This window comes from Fusarium vanettenii, assembly GCF_000151355.1.
Source record: "Fusarium vanettenii 77-13-4 chromosome 13 genomic scaffold NECHAsca_28_chr13_5_0, whole genome shotgun sequence".
Taxonomy (NCBI): Eukaryota; Fungi; Ascomycota; class Sordariomycetes; order Hypocreales; family Nectriaceae; genus Fusarium; species Fusarium vanettenii.
The window spans coordinates 242,147-260,513 of NW_003315857.1; the positions used below are offsets into that span (position 1 = coordinate 242,147).

General features: G+C 50.6%; 6 protein-coding genes across 6 annotated transcripts; 3 read left to right on the top strand and 3 right to left on the bottom strand.

Annotated features, from left to right (window-relative positions):
- Positions 1–47: 47 nt before the first annotated feature.
- NECHADRAFT_98002 (uncharacterized protein) lies at positions 48–3,233 on the top strand (the record flags this gene model as incomplete). The annotated part of the gene is made up of 6 exons (XM_003043445.1): positions 48–75; positions 132–328; positions 380–548; positions 608–935; positions 986–3,124; positions 3,209–3,233. The coding sequence occupies 6 exons, from the start codon at positions 48–50 to the stop codon at positions 3,231–3,233; spliced, it is 2,886 nt and encodes a 961-aa protein (XP_003043491.1).
- A 761-nt stretch (positions 3,234–3,994) lies between these two features.
- On the top strand, positions 3,995–7,531 carry NECHADRAFT_102212 (uncharacterized protein; the record flags this gene model as incomplete). Its single annotated transcript, XM_003043446.1, has 14 exons — positions 3,995–4,613; positions 4,659–4,711; positions 4,758–5,209; positions 5,252–5,307; positions 5,352–5,533; positions 5,578–5,786; positions 5,834–5,860; positions 5,906–6,284; positions 6,330–6,408; positions 6,453–6,511; positions 6,558–6,816; positions 6,861–6,981; positions 7,025–7,116; positions 7,167–7,531. The coding sequence occupies 14 exons, from the start codon at positions 3,995–3,997 to the stop codon at positions 7,469–7,471; spliced, it is 2,892 nt and encodes a 963-aa protein (XP_003043492.1). The 3' UTR covers positions 7,472–7,531.
- An 83-nt stretch (positions 7,532–7,614) lies between these two features.
- Positions 7,615–8,981, bottom strand: NECHADRAFT_106567 (glycoside hydrolase family 5; the record flags this gene model as incomplete). Its single annotated transcript, XM_003043566.1, has 4 exons — positions 7,615–8,037; positions 8,122–8,355; positions 8,405–8,862; positions 8,915–8,981. The coding sequence occupies 4 exons, from the start codon at positions 8,979–8,981 to the stop codon at positions 7,615–7,617; spliced, it is 1,182 nt and encodes a 393-aa protein (XP_003043612.1).
- A 786-nt stretch (positions 8,982–9,767) lies between these two features.
- Positions 9,768–13,171, bottom strand: NECHADRAFT_98004 (uncharacterized protein; the record flags this gene model as incomplete). The annotated part of the gene is made up of 5 exons (XM_003043567.1): positions 9,768–10,428; positions 10,478–12,057; positions 12,103–12,947; positions 12,997–13,106; positions 13,167–13,171. 5 exons carry the CDS (start codon positions 13,169–13,171, stop codon positions 9,768–9,770), a joined length of 3,201 nt encoding a protein of 1,066 aa, XP_003043613.1.
- A 1,001-nt stretch (positions 13,172–14,172) lies between these two features.
- Positions 14,173–15,557, top strand: NECHADRAFT_73127 (uncharacterized protein). The gene is made up of 2 exons (XM_003043447.1): positions 14,173–14,857; positions 14,907–15,557. The coding sequence occupies exons 1-2, from the start codon at positions 14,212–14,214 to the stop codon at positions 15,473–15,475; spliced, it is 1,215 nt and encodes a 404-aa protein (XP_003043493.1). The 5' UTR covers positions 14,173–14,211; the 3' UTR covers positions 15,476–15,557.
- A 1,206-nt stretch (positions 15,558–16,763) lies between these two features.
- NECHADRAFT_88197 (uncharacterized protein) lies at positions 16,764–18,058 on the bottom strand (the record flags this gene model as incomplete). The annotated part of the gene is made up of 2 exons (XM_003043568.1): positions 16,764–17,671; positions 17,989–18,058. The coding sequence occupies 2 exons, from the start codon at positions 18,056–18,058 to the stop codon at positions 16,764–16,766; spliced, it is 978 nt and encodes a 325-aa protein (XP_003043614.1).
- Between the last annotated feature and the right edge of the window lie 309 nt (positions 18,059–18,367).

Genomic DNA, 18,367 nt, shown 5'->3' on the forward strand with positions numbered 1-18,367 from the left:
CTCCCAGACTGACGGGAGATAATATTATTGAGTCTTTCATTCTGAAAATGCCAACCATTATTGGCGTGGATGTTGGTAGGTGTGAAGAGGAGCTGTTTGATGGATAATGAGCTAACATCTTATCTTCCTAGGGGGTACCAACACAGATGCTGTAGCTATCGACTTATCTTTGAGCGAAACAAGGCCCATTGATAGCATACTCGGTTCTGCAAAGATCCCTACAACTTCAGACACAAGCCATGGCATAAATGAAGCTCTCAAGGAAGTCATTAGCGGCCTTTCGCAGAAGGCCAGAGACGACATTATCGCCATCAATATCGGAACTACGGTTAGCATTCTAAGCCTTAGTCTTTTGAAGCTATTCACTCACTTTCTTTAGCACTTTATCAATGCTGTCATCGAAAAGGACTCCAGAAAACTGGGCAAGATTGCAGTTCTGCGCCTGAGCGGGCCATATGGCAGGGAGGTGCCTCCATTTGCAGGTCTTCCTGATGATCTAAGGGAGATTGTCGAAGGATACAGCGAGTCCTTACCAGGCGGCCTAGAAAGTAAGAGGTATTCCTTTCACCTATTACGACTTCTTGCTGACTGCAGTTGCGCTCTCCAGTTGACGGCAGAGTTATTACGCCACTTGACGAAGATGCTGTGAAGAGAGCAGTAGAGGAGATCCGGAAAGCAGGAATTAGAGACATTGCGGTTATTGGGATTTACTCTCCGATAGATTCCGAACTTCGTCAAGAAGCTAGGGTCGCTGAGATTCTTCGTTCTGTCCTGGGAGAGGACATCAACGTTACCCTTTCACACAATGTGGCAGGCATCGGGTTCATTGAGAGAGAGAATGCCACCATCCTCAACGCAACCATATTACCATTTGCCCGCAAGACGATCCGACAGTTTCAGAGGTCCATTCGAGATTTAAACCTCTCAGCAAATTTGTGAGTTGACCCACCCTTTGACAATAGTCCTATCGCTAACAAAAGAGTAGATTCCTCACCAAGAATGACGGCACCCTAATCAGTGCAGAAGATGCATCAGCTCTACCCGTTTCGACCTTCTTATCCGGCCCAACAAACTCACTAACAGGAGCCGTCTTCCTCGCCAATATTCAAGACCGTCTCAACCAGGGCGCTCTGGTCCTCGACATTGGCGGAACAACCTCTGATGTCTGCGCTGTAGAGCCATCAAGCCTTCCACGCCCAGCAGCAGCATTCTCCCATCTAGCAGGTGTGAGGACAAACTTTGCTGTCTCCGATTTGCGAAGCATAGGTGTGGGAGGAGGTTCCGTTGTCCAGCTGAGCGACTCTGGGGACGTCATCGTTGGGCCTCGGTCTGTAGGAAAAGACTTGACACGACAGGCCCGAGTTTTCGGAGGTTCCACCTTGACTACCACAGATATCCTAGTCGCCAGCGGGCTTGAAGGGATAGGTGACCGGTCGCTGGTTTCCGATATCCCACCATCTGCCGTTGGCCAAGTCAAAGACAAGATCAATCTTCTACTGTCAACAGTCCTTGACGAAATGAAGACCACCGAAGCGGAGGTTCCAGTTATTCTGGTAGGAGGCGGCAGTATCCTCTGTTCCGAAAAACTGCAGGGTGTATCAGACATCATTCGGCCTCCCTTCGCCCAGGTCGCCAACGCTGTTGGTGCAGCAATGGCAAGAGTCTCGGGTGTCAGTGACGCTATCGTCCACGTTTCTGATGAAAAGTCAGAGGAAGAAGCCGTGAGACGAGTTCGAGAGCAAGCCATCTCTCAAGCTCGCCAAAATGGGGCAGACAATCCTGAAGTTGTAGAGGAGACTATCCTGCCGGTTCCCTACGTCAGCACCAGGTCCCTTCATATCAACGTTCGGGCTGTCGGTAGACTTTCCACAACGGGTTTCACGCATAACCAAACAAAGCCCTTGTCTTTGGCCCAGGATACAGAGCAAGACTCCAATGGCAGCACGCTTGAAACCTCCACGTCGAAAACTTCCACGTCCACGGCAGAGCCATCTTCCAGCGTCGATTATAAATCACCGCCTTCCGTACTCACTGCATCTTACCGCCCAAAGATTGTTGATGGCCGATGGACCTTATCTCAAATCGACCTCGACCTGATTGCGGAAGGTTGCGCCATCCTTGGTTGCGGCGGTGGAGGCGATGTTTACGCAAGCCATCTCAGCGTAAAGAAGCTATTTGCTGCTGGTGGCTCTGTGGATGTGATATCTCCCAATGCCTTGCCCGATGAAGGATTCATCCCGGCCGTTGCTGTCATGGGTTCTCCAAGTACCTTCTCAGAACGGCTCCCATCTGGTGAGGAGCTCAAGAACTCAGTCAAGGCTGTGGTGAAATCACAAGGCCTCGGCCTCGATGACTTGACTGCCGTGATGAGTCTCGAAATTGGAGGTTCAAATGGCATGAGAGGGATTCAAGCGGCACTCTGGACAGGCAAACCTCTCATTGATGGCGACTTGATGGGCCGCGCGTACCCGAACCTATGGCAAGTTACCCCTAATAACGCGAGTATATCACTTGCACCTGCGGCTGCCTCCGACGGAAAGGGAAATACGGTAGTTCAAGTTCAATCGAACTCCAACAGAGACATTGAGGACGTTCTGCGGGCTGTGTGCGTTCAGATGGGACAGGCAGCAGGCATATCCCTCGGAGCACTGACAGGCCAGCAAGTGAAGCAAGTCGCCGTTCAGTCTTCAATCTCTCTTTCTTGGAGCCTTGGACGGGCAGTACAGCTAGCCAGAGCAGAGAAGCGTGATATTGTGGACGGCATCCTCGCTACCCATCCTGGAAGAAAGATTCTCACTGGTAAAATCACCAGCGTGACGCGCCATGTCCGCGGTGCCTTTACCGAAGGCGCAGCCAAGATTGTACCCTTCGACACAGAAGCACCAGCTGAAACCGAAATCAAAGTCACATTCCAGAACGAGAATATCCACGCGTTCCGAGTCAAAGATCAGGTCACCCTTGCCAGTGTGCCTGATCTTATCTGTCTGCTCGATGCCGAAGACGGTAGGGCACTTGGCACGCAAGATTATCGATACGGGCTTCGAGTTCACGTTGTGGTCTTGGTTGGAAACTCGCAGTGGACAGAGGGAGAAGGTCTAAAGAACGGAGGGCCCGCAGCTTTTGGGTAAGTATATCATTCTCTTTATGTTCAACTCGGATTACTAACAGCCTCCCAGGCTCGACATTGACTATGTTCCCATTGCCAAAGCGAAAGCACTACCTTCAGTCATTAAGTATTATGGTAATTCAGTATTACAGTGAATTACTTTGTTTTCAATTGGAGTTTAGATGTTAGTGAAGCTGCGGGAATGTGCCAGCCTTGATTGGAGTGGTGGATTAGGGGTCAATACTTTAGACACGGGGCCAGTATCTATTCTCCCTCCAGACCATCATCAAATTCAGGATATTGCATAACTTGCAACTCTTTCTCCACAGACCCCGAGGTCTTCTGCGTCCATTCTCAGAGGTCGCCAAAGGGTGGTGTCCTTGGAGTGGTGTGGTCAGATTGAATGCCCCCAGCTCTGCCCGGAAGAGCCGGCAAAGAGATGGAAGCTGCAACTCGAACTGCCCAAGCTTATCAGAGACAGACGCGCGCGCCAACATGCTTTGACTAGGCCACGGCCTGAAACTTAGGTCTCGAGCTGAAACCATCTTCACAGCTAAGAGCCTTGAACTGCCATTTTTACACTTCTCTCCAGCTAGCTGCAGACAGCTGAGACGGGGAAATGCCTCACTTCTCCCCGGACAACACCTGTGATTGGCAAATGAGACTTTTGGTCACATCCAGGGTCGCATCTAACCGCCCGGGTGTGGCGCAATACGGGCAGAACCAACAACCAACAACCAACAACAGTCTTGGCATGAAGAGATTCCTCGGCTCCCCACACCCAGAGTTGTTAATTAAAGCCAGGTGAAAGTCGCTCATTGCCTATCACGTCACATACCTCTTTCGTTCCTTCTCATTGCCGTTGAGATTGCCCAAGATCTTATCGAGATGGCTGATATTCCAATTCCATCGACCGAGACTGAGTCTCTGCCGAATGGGAGCCCCTCAACACCCAGAAGCTCTTTTAGCAGGCTCCGTACCCCTTCTGTCTCTATAACCCCTCCTCCTGCAGCAAGGGCTCAAGCTACTCCTGCGAGATCCAGAAATGCCTCATCCCAAGATGAAGTTGTCCGCGGCATGAACACCATGCGGCTTTCGGAACCCAATGGCGTTGATAATCTCTCTGACATGGCTGATGCTGTTAACCGAGTCGCCAGAGGATCTGACAGTCGTGCTACATCCTTAACGCCCGAACCCACCACCTCAAGAGCAGAGACCCCCCGACAACGACGCCGTTCTCGTCGCTCAAGCTCAGATGTTGACAGATTGCCCCATAGTGTTCTCGACGAGGAACTCCCGCAGGATGCGTTCCATTCGCCCGAGTTTCAACAAGCCTTTCGAGATGCCAAGCAACTCATGTCAACCGTCGAGGGCGTTTTGGGAAGTTCGTCACTGCATAATAGTCCAGAGTCGACTATCCGGCGACTTCATAATGAGGCTGGCGAGTTAGCGAGGTTTGAATACCCATCGACTCGAACCGTGGGCTTTGTGGGGGACTCGGGTGTTGGTAAGTGAAGATCGACCCGGCATGGCTTATTGCTAACAGTTTCAGGCAAAAGCAGTTTGCTCAACTCACTTCTTGACGTTAAGGGCCTTGCTAGGACTGTAAGTGCATTCCTCTAACATTGGCTTCAAATACTCATGAGAACAGAGCAACAGCGGCGAGGCATGTACCTGTGTTGTGACAGAGTTCCACTATCACAACCGCGACACTCTCGATATTGAGGTCAACCTCTTTACCATGGAAGAGCTCCGAGAGCAGCTTACCGGGATGCTTCAGTCCTACCGCCACTACCACCTCCACAGCGACGAGATGGAGGATGCCGAAAGGCGAGAGAAGGAGGATAGTGCTAACCTCGCCAGAGACACGTTCAGGGCGATGTTCCGAGGTCAACTGACAGATGAAGCTTTCCTTATCAACCGACCAGAGCAAGATGTCCTCGAAACGCTGTTCCAATGGGCTGCTAGAGGCCGACCTTCGGCTTTCGTCACTAAGCAGTCCGGGCTTTCACAGGATGCTTGTTCGAAGGCCTTGATGGAACTGGCTTCGGAACCACCCTCACGCAATCAACCTGCCCAATGGCCGTATATCCGAAGCACCAAGTATGTCATCTAGCTCAGGGGTGGTCATAGCTAATGAGATAGGGTCTTCTTGAATGCACACATTCTCAGTCGAGGCTTGATTTTGGTCGACCTGCCAGGTATGTTCCCAATGACTGGCCAGAGCGCTGCTAACAGGTTATAGGGCTCCGAGATCTGAACTCGGCTCGTAAGATGATTACGGAGCGGTACCTTTTAACATGCAACGAAATCTTTGCCATCTGCAACATCGGTCGTGCAGTTACCGATGAAGGAGTCCATCAAGTTTTTGAGTTGGCCAGAAGAGCCCGTCTCTCAAACGTTGGCATAGTCTGCACTCGATCTGATGTAAGTAAACCCTTGTAGCTGACTGTCAAAATTAATTGTGATAGGACATTCTCGCCGAGGAAGCAATCAGGGACTGGAGAGGTCAACGAGCCAGGGCAATTAAGAGCCTCATGGATGCTATTGCCACCGACGAAAGAGACGCCAACGAAGTTGAAGAAGATCTCTCTGACTACCAAGGAGTTTTAGATGATGACTTGACAGAAGAGGAGGTGAAGGAGCAAAGGGAGCTTTGGTCACGACAACGAAACATCAGGTACGTGGATTGCAGCCGTATTTTGGACTGAAATTGATATTGGACAGCGCCCGCAAGCAGAACCACGAGTTTGAGTAGGTCCTCAGTTTGCATGATAGATTCTCCGCTTACCTTCGCAGGCTCAAGCAGTATCTTGTGACAACTCGCAATTCTTTTGTGACGCGGGAACTGAGGGTCAAGTACAATGAGCGTGTTGCTACTGACGAAATCAACATCTTTTGCGTCAGCAACAAAGACTACTGGGATCACAGAGACGAGGCAAAGACCAAATCGGCGCGCTTTCTCCAGCTGAGTGGAATCCTGCAAGTTCGCAAGCACTGCATCTCCATCGTGGCAAACAGTCAACGGCGCATTGCCACACGATACATCAAGGACCAGATACCGGCCCTTCTGGCACAAGTGGACTTGTGGGTTCAGTCTGGCGCAAGAACGGCTAGTGAAGAACGCCGTGAGGCGCTTTGCAGGAAGCTGGACGATGTTGAGAGACAGCTGAGGAGGGTACGAAGGCCATGGTAGAGTCCGACTGTTACTAACATGCTGCAGGGCCTTACATCGAGTACAAGCGTCGTTAACCGTGTAGCCCACTCGTTCAATCAGGACTTTACAACACACGTATATGGACGTGAGTTTAAGTCTCTGTTAGTAGACCAACAACTAATGGATAAGCTCGACGTATTTCATCTTGGAGCCAGTCAGCAAAGGATGCTGCGAGAGTATGGGAGGGGGTAAGTTGCCATATCATTGACATATACCGTTGCTAACCATCTCCAGTGGCACCACAGTGAGCTAACATGGAGTTTCTTCTGTTTCATCGCTAATTTCCTAGTGTCATACGCCGCCTTTTGTCGCCAGTATGGTGACTATTGTACGCCAGCAGTTGGGCCGCACAACTGGAACGAAGAGATCATGGAAGGAATGGTAGAGGATCTAGAGGACCCCTGGCAGGAACTATGCAACAGTATTCAACAACGACAAACGAACCTTGTTGAGAGAGTTGACACTCTGTTGGACACGGCATCCGAGCAGTTCGGTAGGTGAACCACACGTCCGAGAGAATGTGACTAATCGGCACAGAAACTGGACTGGATGATGATTATGATACTCTTGCCCCATTGATGGAATCATTATTCAGACGGCAACAACTCCTTCTAGATTCTATCGAACGAATCAATGAACAGTTTGAGACAGATCTGGGGTGAGTCGACCTCAACTTGAGAGGTACGTTGCTAACAAGACAGACTACTTCGGATTGACTCCCTCTCTGGTGTTAGAAGCTCGACCATTGGAAGGGCAATGGAGTCTTCATACAGAGGATGCAACCAAGAATATGGTATGTTTCATGAATCTTACAACACACGTTAGACCAACATGATCCCTCAGGAACAGGAAGCCACCAACGACGGAAGAACATTATACGGGGCACCATCTCCAACCAGGATTTCTTTACCAACCTCATGAGAACTTTTAGAGACTCTTTCCGTGTCAAGGCCGAAGAATCTCAAAGTGCGATACGCGATGCTTCAGTGAGATATTTGGATGTTGTACAGGAGACTTTTGATCTCGTGCGCAGTGAGAATGTGGCCAGGGAGAGTGAGCAGGATCCGGATTTTAGGCTGAGGGTTGACAACGTTGCGAGAACGGGAAGGGAGACTATTCAGAGGGTTCATCGAGTTATTGATGTTTGATCGCTGGCATCATCTGTTTGCTGCTGTACACGACTTAGCTGCATCGAGTGTTTCTATTTCAGTTAAGTATGAACTAAAATTCGAAAGGACTATACAATCCAAAATTCTACTGTTTCAGAACAATTGCCTCTGCTCAAGAAGCATCAATATCTAGAGCACGGGCTAATACTAGCAGCTGTCCCAGCATCCTTCGGAATAACACCCGCAGCAACAGCAGACTTGTAGCACCACCGCCAATCAACCTTGCCATCACACTTCCAAGACCAAAAGAACCATCCATCCGACTTTTCAAACGACTCTACCTGCGCGGCCCAATAATGTTTATACCAAGTCTCTTGTCCATCGACCTTGAATTCGTCGGTGTTCTTGAGAGTGCTGTTGACGGAGAGAGACCACTCGCCGACGTATACGCTCTTGCCCATGTAGTCGTCGCAGGCTGTTTCGATGTATGCTTTCTTATTACCAGCAATGCGATTATCGAAGCTAAGATAACGGTGGGCGTCGAAAAAGAGGAGGTCGCTCTCAGGGAGGTATTCTCGAGGGTCTCCCGCACCCCATGATTTGCCCTGAAAGACGGTTAGCAGGAAGTTACAGGGCGTGGTAGGAAACCGTACCATGAACTGAATGTGAAGACGATCAGAATCGGCGACGTCCAGGTAACCCTCCACAGCCTGGATACGGTGGAAGGCCTTGGGGTAGAAATTCTTCCTCATGTCGGTAGCCTCAGCCTGCCACTTTCCAGAACGCACAGGCTCGTTCATCACCTCAAGCATACCAACCGTGGTATAGTTGCCGTTGGTGTGAATTCGCTTCGTCATCCATTCAAGAAATCTAGCGGCTCTCTCATAGTTCTCAGGCGTGTAGAAGTCAGGGTTCGCAAGGGCCTACAGTGTGTTAACATGGACGCCAAAACCCAAGATCAAGACAACTCACATGGCCAGTAAACTGCTCACTTGGAGACTGCGACCCCGGAGCACCGTGAAGATCGATGATAACATAAAGACCGTGATCTTTACACCATCCAACAATACGATCAAGATGCCAAATACCGCCCCGTGGGTAATACTCGCCCTTCTGAACAATATCCTCATACATCCAGAACCCAACCGGGATACGGACAGCGTTCAAACCAAGGCTTGCAATCTGCTTGATATCATCCTCAGTAGTCCACGTTTCCCAATGTTTTTTGAAGGCCTTGTCGGCTGCAGCCTGGCCGATGCCCTCAACGCAGGTCCATTCGTCGTTGTAGGGGCCGCAGTTCATGTTCTTCCATGACTCTTCAGCCATCCAGCGCTCGATGATGAATTGAGAGCCAAGATTGACACCTCGGATCTTTTCAGAACCCAAAAGCCATCGTTCTGATAATTTCTCTCCGTTGTGGTAGGCGGCTCCTGCGACTTGTTAGAGCTTTCAACCTCGATGGGAATGTGATGGTGGACTTACTTCTTGACTGGGGAGTCCAAGCATTTGCCGCTGCAAGGAACAGGCAGAACGCGAGCTTCCCAAGCATCTTCTCAACGATAGCAAAGGTTGGAATCGAGAAAGAATTTGTCAAGCCCGAACCGGCAGGCGGAGTAGAATATGAAGTGCAGTGCAGTGCCGAAGAGAAAGAGGATGAAACCACAGACTATATATCAGTTCAGACAGAGTTCGAACTCATCATATTGACATGAAAGACCCCGGAACGAGACCGTGAGATGATTCCGCGTTTGACAGCTCACTTCATCTCATTCCGCACTGAATAAACGCTCCGGATCCTGCATGCCAGTTTCAACGGCTTGCGTCTGTGCACCTTGAAACGGGAGATCGTCATCCCTACTCCGCAAATAAGACCACAACGTTCCCACATTTTCTCGCTCTAGATTATCGTTGGTTCGATCATTCAAGGGTTCGAGTTATGAAGGGTGCGGCTGATGGTTTCCACGTATCCCTGCCCATCTTATCTTCGCTTCCCAGAGACGTGCATACTGACCAGTGGCTGGTGAGCATAACCGGATTGCTCGGCTGCAGAAGAGTCTGATAGATCGGTGCGGAATAGCGGAATTGATGGTTTCACATATATGATCCTACAGGTCAACGGCTGTGGGTATGAAATGAATAGACAGATCACAATGCGTGCTATTAAGATGGGGTTGTGCCATTGGAAGTGGACCAGAAATGTACAGCACCTGCGGTGATTCACACTTTTGGAAGGTGAGGAGACATCGACTGATGGAGAGAAAACATGATGCTAGATAACACAAAGAGCGAGGGTATTCTATACTGTTAACAAAACACTACTCGTACAGACCCCATTTTAGGTAAAAACATCGGTAGCAAACCTCTGGTTCCTAACCTCCTCGACAAACATCCTAGCCTCCTTCTCGCTCATATCATTGAGTTCCTGCAACAGTCCAACGCACGCCTCTTCAACAGCCTTGCCCATGTCGCGGCTACCGCACACGTAGAGCTTCGCACCTCGGTCCCAAAGCTCAGCAACTTCGTGCTTCTCCTCCACCATTCTATGCTGGACATACTTGCAATTTTTGGTCTCCTCTGAAGTCTCGCGGGAGTATGCTCGCTTAACTATCACGGCACCTTGCTTCTCCCAAGCGTCAAACTCTTCACGGTAGAGATCGTCTGTCTTTCCACGACAACCGAAGAAGAGCAGCGCAGGTGCCAGTTTTCTCCCAGCAGCCATTTGCTGAGCTCGTTCCTCAATAAAAGCACGGAAAGGTCCAACCCCCGCGCCAGCGGCGACGCAGATGATAGGAGTGGTCTCGGGTGTGAGGGGAAGGTGAAATGCGACGTGAGAGGGACGAATGGCAACGTGGACAAGATCGTTGGTGCTGAGATTTGACAGGTAGCTGGTTGCTACTCCGATGTGACGTCCTTGGCCCGAAAGGGAGGGCTCATCGAGGATGGAGTAGGTGACTGAGACGTGGTGGGGACTCTTCAAGGGCGAAGAGGCGATGGAGCTGAAATATGTGAGTAGCTATTCAAAACATAGATAACAAGGGAACTTACTATTGACGAATTCTCATCGGTGGTAGCATAGTCAAGAATGGAGCCAAAGGAAGTTCAATCTTGGGGAATCGCTCAAGAAGATCCATGACAGAGACACGTTTCTTGGTGACTTCCTCTTGTAAATTCTCACCAGCGAGATCCTGAAGACTCCGCTTAGTCTCGCCATCCGCAGTGTACTCCGCCAGAGACAGGATATTTCTCTTCGTAGCCGGCTGCGCCAATTCAACGTAAGCACTGAGAACGTTCCAAGCAGAGGTTGGCTGGCTCATTGGAAGAGCAACTCTCTTCTCTCCCTCGATGGTAAGCACAGCATCCCATGAGAGTTTAAAATGCCTGAATACTCGAGAGACGGTTTCTCGTGGGTTGATGGGCAAGATGCAGAGGTAATCACCTGCCCGATACGAAACCTCGCTGGGGAGTGCGATCTCGAAATGTTTCTTGAGAGGAACGCCTGGGCCGCTCAGGTCTCTTGTAGCAGTTACGATTGCTTCGTTGACGTCTTGACGGAGTGTCGAGCTCCGAGGCATAGAGACGCAGACAGATAAATCTGACTGTGGTATCGCAAACTTGGGCTCTGAATCAGGACCCTCCTTCTGCAAAGCAGGCCAGAGGATATTATCCTCCCACGTCTCAAAGTCTGTAAACGGATCCCTATCCGACGTATCCGTGAGGCCAATCTCAGCAACTCGCTTAGCTCCGTGATCCTCAAGCTCAGTGTTGACAAGCTTAGGAACCTTGTGGAAAGTCGCAGACCACTCTCGATGCCCAACTCCAAACACGGCATAAGACACTTTGTCAAGAGGTTTTCCTTCAAGATTCTTGAGCCAGGAGACAAAGTGTGCGGCATTATCTGGTGGTTGGCCTTCGTAGGAGGATGTGATTATGACGACGGGTTGGTTGGTGGGCAAGTTCTCCTTGGCAACGTCGAGGGATTCGATGCATGATGCGGTGAAGCCGTGAGAGAAGGCATCAGCTGCTAGACGCTGGGCGAGGGACTCGCATGTCCCACTGTTGGAGCCATAAAAGATGCTGATTCTCTTCCCATCAGACTCCAGAACCTGGTGCTTTTCGTCCTTGGCAGCACCATTAGTCGCAGCAACAGGCTCAGCCGTCGTCCCACGTAGTTTATGCTCCAAATCCAAAGGCGACATCCCATGCCTCAACGAAGCCCTGATATAAAAATCCTTCGGCTTAACCGTAAGAGTCTCTGCAATCCTAAGATTATACCCTGGGTCATCCATCGAAATGTTGAAATTCTGCAACAGAAGCGCAACTGCAAGCAACATCTCCTGCCACGCAAACGGCCGTCCGATGCACGCCCGCACACCATTGCCGAATGGTTTCCAGCAGTTTGGATGTTCTTTTTGCAGACGCTCAAAGTTTTCGTCGAGCATGCGTTCGGGGCGGAAGAGGTGTGCGTCTTCGCCAAAGACTCGGGGGTCGAGGTGGGCGACTGTTAGAAAAGGGCTGAGGACGTCGCCTTTTGCGATTGGGTATTTGTAGTCGAGGAGGGTGTCTTTGAGGGCTTCCATCCCGACGCCAGGGATGGGGGAGCAGACACGGAGTGTTTCTCGAAGGGCCTGCTAAAGTTAGTTGGAGCTTGAGATAGGTTGAGAGCTACTTACAGCGGGGATATATCTCAGCTTGAAGATCTTTTCCGCGGTAATAGGCTCCTTGCCCATAATGTCATCCACCTCCTTCTGAGCCTTTTGGTAGCAATCCGGGTTCTTTAGCAATGAGTAAAACAAGAACGACAATGTTCCAGATGTCGTCTCATGCCCAGCAACCAAAAAGGTGATGAGGTTATCAGTGATACTGACATCATTCATCTTCTTCCCCGTCTTAGGGTCAACACCGTTCATCATGGCCGCCAAAAGATCCTTCTTCTTACTGTCAGGATTAGCTCTCCGAGCCGCCACGACTTCGTCTGCAACCTCCCGCATCATCTTGATGTCCTGAAAGTACTTTTTCGTTATAGCTCGGTAAAACACCTTGGCCACGGAAGGACGCTGAAACCGTTTCCCAGACTCTGTAAGAACATCGCCCATGCTGCTGATGAACGGATGCGCCTTATCGCGATAAAACGAATTAAACCGAAAATCCATACTGCAAAGCGCAATAGTATCAAACGCCAACCGCGTAAAATCATCAGCAGCAAGAATAGCCTGCGAAGGGCCATGCCTCGCCCACTTGAGAGCCAACTGCGTCGCGATATCGTACATCTCGTCAAACATGCCCCTGATGTTTACAGGGCCGAAAGCAGGCATCAGGACGCGGTGGGCGATGCCCCAGTTCTCCTCGCCGGGTTTTGCTGTGAAGAGGCCGTCGTTGGCGAGGTTCCGTACTTCCCAGAGTTCGTTGTTGATGGATTTTTGGAAGCGGGTTTCGTCGCAGACTTCGTTGACGAGTTTGTTTGAGCCGAGTAGGATGTATGACTTTCCCTCGGGGAAGCGTAATCTGTAGATGTCGCCTAATGGAGTGAGCTACAATTCATAAAACATAGTATCTTGCATAATTACCATAGATCTCATGCAGTCGCGTCAGATCTTGCAATGAATCCTCCGATTTGAACTCGGCAATGTGTCCAAGCCAGGGAAGTGCTGGCGGCTCAGGGATCGGGGTGATGTTGCTGTCGCCATTCTTGGCTTTGGAGCCATTCCTGGCTTTTGATTTCCGTCGAAGAAGAGACGGCATGATGATTTTGTGACAAAAAGACGCCAGCGTTACTCTACAATGCTGTGAAGCAGGCCGCCGTTGGATGGAGGATGTAAGATTTAAATTAACCAGGTAATCAGCAGTAAGCACACCTCGAAGGGCAACGCCCCTTTATATACCAATTCCATCTTACATTTAAAAACTCTCCGACTCGTATCCTCTAACGAGTCCCTGCATATGATCTACCCGACGGACACCTCCCGTGCGGGTACACAACCGTTTCCCGACCCGGGCCCCGTGAGGTCCGGCCGCTCGGGACTCCGCGGACGACCGGCCGGTGAGACCTTGTCATTCCCGCGGGGGCCGTTACACCACTTAAAAAGAGTATTTATTCAGTGACCACGGCCATGGTTACGCGAATCTTACTGCGGCGTCTTCCGGTGCCGTAATTTCTTGTATTGTATTGGTTGGTGAGATGGTCAGCGCGTAATAAGGCTGCTTCCAGTACGTAGAGGGGAGGGAGTGTCTCACCCATGACGCAACGTAAGCAGTAACGGGGGCACGAAATTAATGTCCATATGAGGACGTCAAGGTTCTCATTTGGTGTGTATTAAGTCGAGGCCTTTTCCGTGGCTTGCACCGTCGTTTCTAACTTGTCTTTTCCTCACCCAATGCCTTATCAACCATGGCCAACTCACCAGCCAACTCTGCAAAGCGCTTACTCTCAGTCATCTGCACGCATCCTTCAAGATGACATCCATCTCACACAATGCTACTACGTAGTAGACCTCGGCCAATCGCCCTTCCTGGCAATTTACCCCTCCCACATCACGCACCCAGCTTTTGACGACGAACACGCGGATCAATTGCCGTCCAACGGGATCCTTCAGTCAGATCTCGGTCATCTCTGACCCCGCCATTGGTGAGCCCCGCATCTCATGGGCTCATGGGAAACGAGCCCCTCTTCTTGGTGGATGATCTTTTGGCGAGCCATTCCGTTGACGGAGCTTGCAAGTTTTTTTTTAACTCTGCAATCAATCGCACGCGACATTCTTGAGATTCAACGTCTGATAAGCATAATGGCCGCTCCCAAACCTTTCCGCGCTGAGCACATGGGCTCTCTCCTGCGTCCTCAGCGTCTCCTCGACGTTAGAGAGCAGATCCGCGAAAAGGGCGTCTCCCCCGAGGACGCCGGCCTCGCCGAGGTCGAGACAGCCGCTGTCAAGGACGTTGTCAAGCTGCAGCAGGACCTTGGATTCAAGGCCGTCACCAGCGGAGAGTTCACTCGCACGCGCTTCTGGGGCCTCATGTGGGATGAGTTTGTCGGCACCAAGCAGCTTCAGGACGCCGATGCGAGCCTGTTCCGTCTGTACCACCCCGACGTGGTGAGCTTGATTGAGAAGGATCGCCAGGTCATGCCCGGTGACTCTGTCATTGCTGGAAGCAAGCTCTCTCACGACCCTGAAAAGTGTGTTTCCAACTTGCATGAGCTCCGTCTCATTCAGCAGTTTGTGCCCAAGGAGGATTGGTCTGCCATCAAGCTCACCATGATCACGCCTGCTTGGTTCCATATGCGATACAAGCAAGGCAAGGCTTACACGCCAGAGGCGTATGCCAATGATGAAGAGTACTTCAAGGATGTCGCCAAGGTGTATCAGGCCGAGCTGGACCTGCTGTACAAGGCGGGTCTTCGCAACGTTCAATTCGACGACCCCGGCATGGCCTGTAAGCGAAGGCCTCAATCTTTAGAAACCAATCACTAACAATGTCTCAGATTTCTGCAGCCAAAAGTTCCGCGACGGCTGGGCCGCTGACGCCGACAACATTGGCACCGTTGACGACCTTCTGGACGCCTACATTAAGCTCTACAACGACTGCCTCTCCAAGCTGCCCTCCGACATGCACACTGGCATCCACCTCTGCCGAGGCAACTTTATCGGTGGCCGTCACTTTGCCGAGGGCAAGTACGACATCATCGCTGAGAAGCTCTTCCGCGACCTCAACGTCAATACCTTCTACCTCGAGTACGACACTGAGCGCGCCGGAGGCTTCGAGCCCCTTCAGCACCTACCCACCAACAAGTACGTTGTCGTTGGTGTGATTAGCACAAAGTTGCCCCAGCTGGAGGATAAGGAGGAGATGAAGAAGCGTGTGTTGAGCGCTGCGGATTGGGTCGCCAAGGGAACTGGTGAGACTCAGAAGGAGGCTCTGAAGAGAATTGCTGTGAGCCCTCAGTGTGGATTTAGTACCCATGAGAGTGGGTATCCCTTGAATGAGGAGGAGGAAAGGAAGAAGCTTGCTTTGGTGAGGGAGATTGCCGATGAGATCTGGGGAGAGCCTTGAGGCTGATCGACGGTTGGACATGTACATATCACGACCATTACGACCAATGCAAGTTCGATGCTTGAGCCGCATGACTTAGAATATGTTCCGGATGCTGCACTGCAATTTTAACCCGCCCCGAAGGAGGCTCCTTCTTTCCAAGGAGGCCAGAATCTCTCCCGCCGGGAATTGAGCCCGTGAAAAACGAAAATCAAAAAATTTCCCGACTCCTTGTTCAATTCTCAGCCGTAAATATTTCCCCTATAATCAACCGCAGAATCAACTCTTCCAACAACACATCCCTCGTCCCGGATAATGATACCTGTGTGCACGATGGTAGAAAGAGAGCAGACCTAATTGACAAAGTCGATGACTCCAGGAAAAATGTAATTGCGTAACCAGACTTCAAGTGATGATTACCGAGATCGGCAGTAAAGAAAGTGAAAAGGATAATGTCGAGGATAACATGGATCCTCGACAAAGGGAGTTACTCTTGCGTTGGGCTGCTTGAATTAGCTATAGGTTAGGGCGTTGAGTACGAGAGATTGTCAGACCTGCGATAGTTTCTTTGGCTCTTGAAGACAATGGCCGATGTGTAGTCGCTTGGCCTCTTGAGGGTGGGCGAGGATTATGGCCAACCATAACCGGAAGATCCAGGGCTTGGAGGTTGGATACAAGTGTGAGAGACAAACAGCACAATGCAAATACAGTCCTTGGTTGATACCGATCTTCGTTATGGGCGTGGGGCGATTATGGGAGGTGCTTATGCCTGACACTGCTTCTAGATGTTAAAACTCTTAGGTAGGCCCCGAGAATATGAGCTCAAAATTGAGCACTCCTACCACAGCCCCACTACAACAGGTGATCAACACCTGCCATCTTCCGTAGTATAGTGGTCAGTATGCAAGCTTGTCACGCTTGAGACCCGGGTTCAATTCCCGGCGGGAGAGATCCAGCCACCTGTGTTACACAGGATGTTCTTTTTTCTTTTTTCTCTTCTAAAAGAGCCAAGAGAATCTTCTTTTTGTACACTCATAACGTAATCCAACGGCGTACTCTTGAATGTTTATATTGCCCTGCCTTGTCATCTCATACTTCCTCACGCATTCCAGCTTTCTTGACCACCCTCTACATTGAGGTTTAGGGTACATGAGGGATGGTGCATTCCATTCCATCCATCCCTCCCCGAAGCACTCGCCCTGACACATATGTCAAACCAACCGGCAAGGGACGTTAATATTTATGCCGGTAACTGAAAACTTCCATGATTGAACTCTTCACCCTAACTTTGTAGGCCCAGCCCGGGTCATCATCGCCAGGTGTCCAAGTCTGCTTCGTGCCCTACCTCCCTGCAACTCAATACATACTCATCAGGTGTTTTCCAGAGCGGATCCCTTTGCGCAGAACGAAGCCATTCTTGACAACGACCCTCCAGTTCTTCATAATAGCTTCCCGCTACGTCGCATGCCGGCCCTTCACTCTTCACATTGAGGATTCTGGCAGCTTCGTCTAATAGCTCGCTGAACGTGGTTGACTCTACCTTGCCAGTCCAGCCATCCTGGATCATATCCGCGAGAATCGACGCGTCTTCTGAGATTTCCCATTGGCCAGCTTCCATCATCCCTCTAATTTTGACCGCCTCTGCACGCGAATGCAAGTTGGCAAGAGGATCGACCCCCGAGAGGAGAAAATGAAGGCACGTCGACAAGTTGAAGCGGTCTCTCGGGATCTCATTCGCATAGTCCCAGTGGGATTGCGAAATCGCTGATCCAAAGTCGAAAAGCTTGAGTCTCTTGGCCCCATCAACACCAATGTTGCGGACTGCAAGATCGCCGCTGACGAAGTCCAACTTCTCAAGACAGCTTACAGCGGCGAGGAGTTCCAGGACCCAACGATGGCGTTCTTCCCGTGAGGCTCCTTCCCACGCATCTTGCAAAGGCTCGAGACGTTCCAAGAACAGATAATCCGTCTTATTTGTTGCCAGCATCCCAGCAAAATTGGGGTGAGGCTCAGCCTTTAACGCTTCATATACAGCCACCTCCTTCTCCATGGCTACAAAGCTCCCTATTGAGAGGTCCCAGCAATGTGACATCTCTGTGTCTTGAGTTACCTCGTATTGGAAAGGGAGCTTAAGGACAATGTCTTTGTTGAGGGCGTAGGCGAGACCTTGCGATGGGCCGATGCTTAGACATTCCTCTGGAGGATTTTTGAAGGGTACTGTTATTCTCATGTTGCAAATATCCAAGTTTATCTGCTAATGTGGAAAACCAGGACGATGTCAAGAGGATATTGAAAGGAGGTGAGCTGCAGCAAGCGGCCTGAAGACCATACACTCAATGTTTCAATTATGCAATCCCTGCCCAATGCACGCTTCACTTTATTGCATACTCCCCGTCCCTCCCAGCCGTCAATTCTTCCCCTTGCCATCGGCGACACAATCATCACACCACAGGTTCACTCTATTGTCCGTGATGGAATGATTGTATTTCGGGTTGCTGCAATTTGGACCATTCGGGGCATTCGCGCACACGTACAGTTATCTACGCCTTCTGATTTGTGGCCGCATTTCCGGTAAACGGTCGCTGGTGTTGCTTTGAAACACATGGCGAGGTGTAGCTGTTGAGGGCTAAGGCTGAATGCGGACTGTTAGCATTGTCACAGGAAACCCTTACGCAAACCTACCTTTAGGTACTCTGTAAGTTTTGCAATTGAGATCTCACTTGTGTTGAAGCAAGACTGGAGGTGCCACCATACATATAGGCCAGGTTGTTGGTTGGGCATGTCAAGATACGACAGGGGTGCTGCCATTCATTGGTTACGGAGGCTTCATCCGTGGACAAAGCTGTTCGGGGTCGAGCTGCAAAGTGCACTTCTGCCTAGTCTCAGTGCTGAAGGCCTCGGTGCGGGCACATG

Bases quoted from the DNA above. Each gene is read 5' to 3' on its own strand.
- NECHADRAFT_73127 (XM_003043447.1), top strand. From the start codon at position 14,212: ATGGCCGCTCCCAAACCTTTCCGCGCTGAGCACATGGGCTCTCTCCTG. The intron at 14,858-14,906 runs GTAAGCGAAGGC...ACAATGTCTCAG, and splicing joins CGACGACCCCGGCATGGCCT to ATTTCTGCAGCCAAAAGTTC.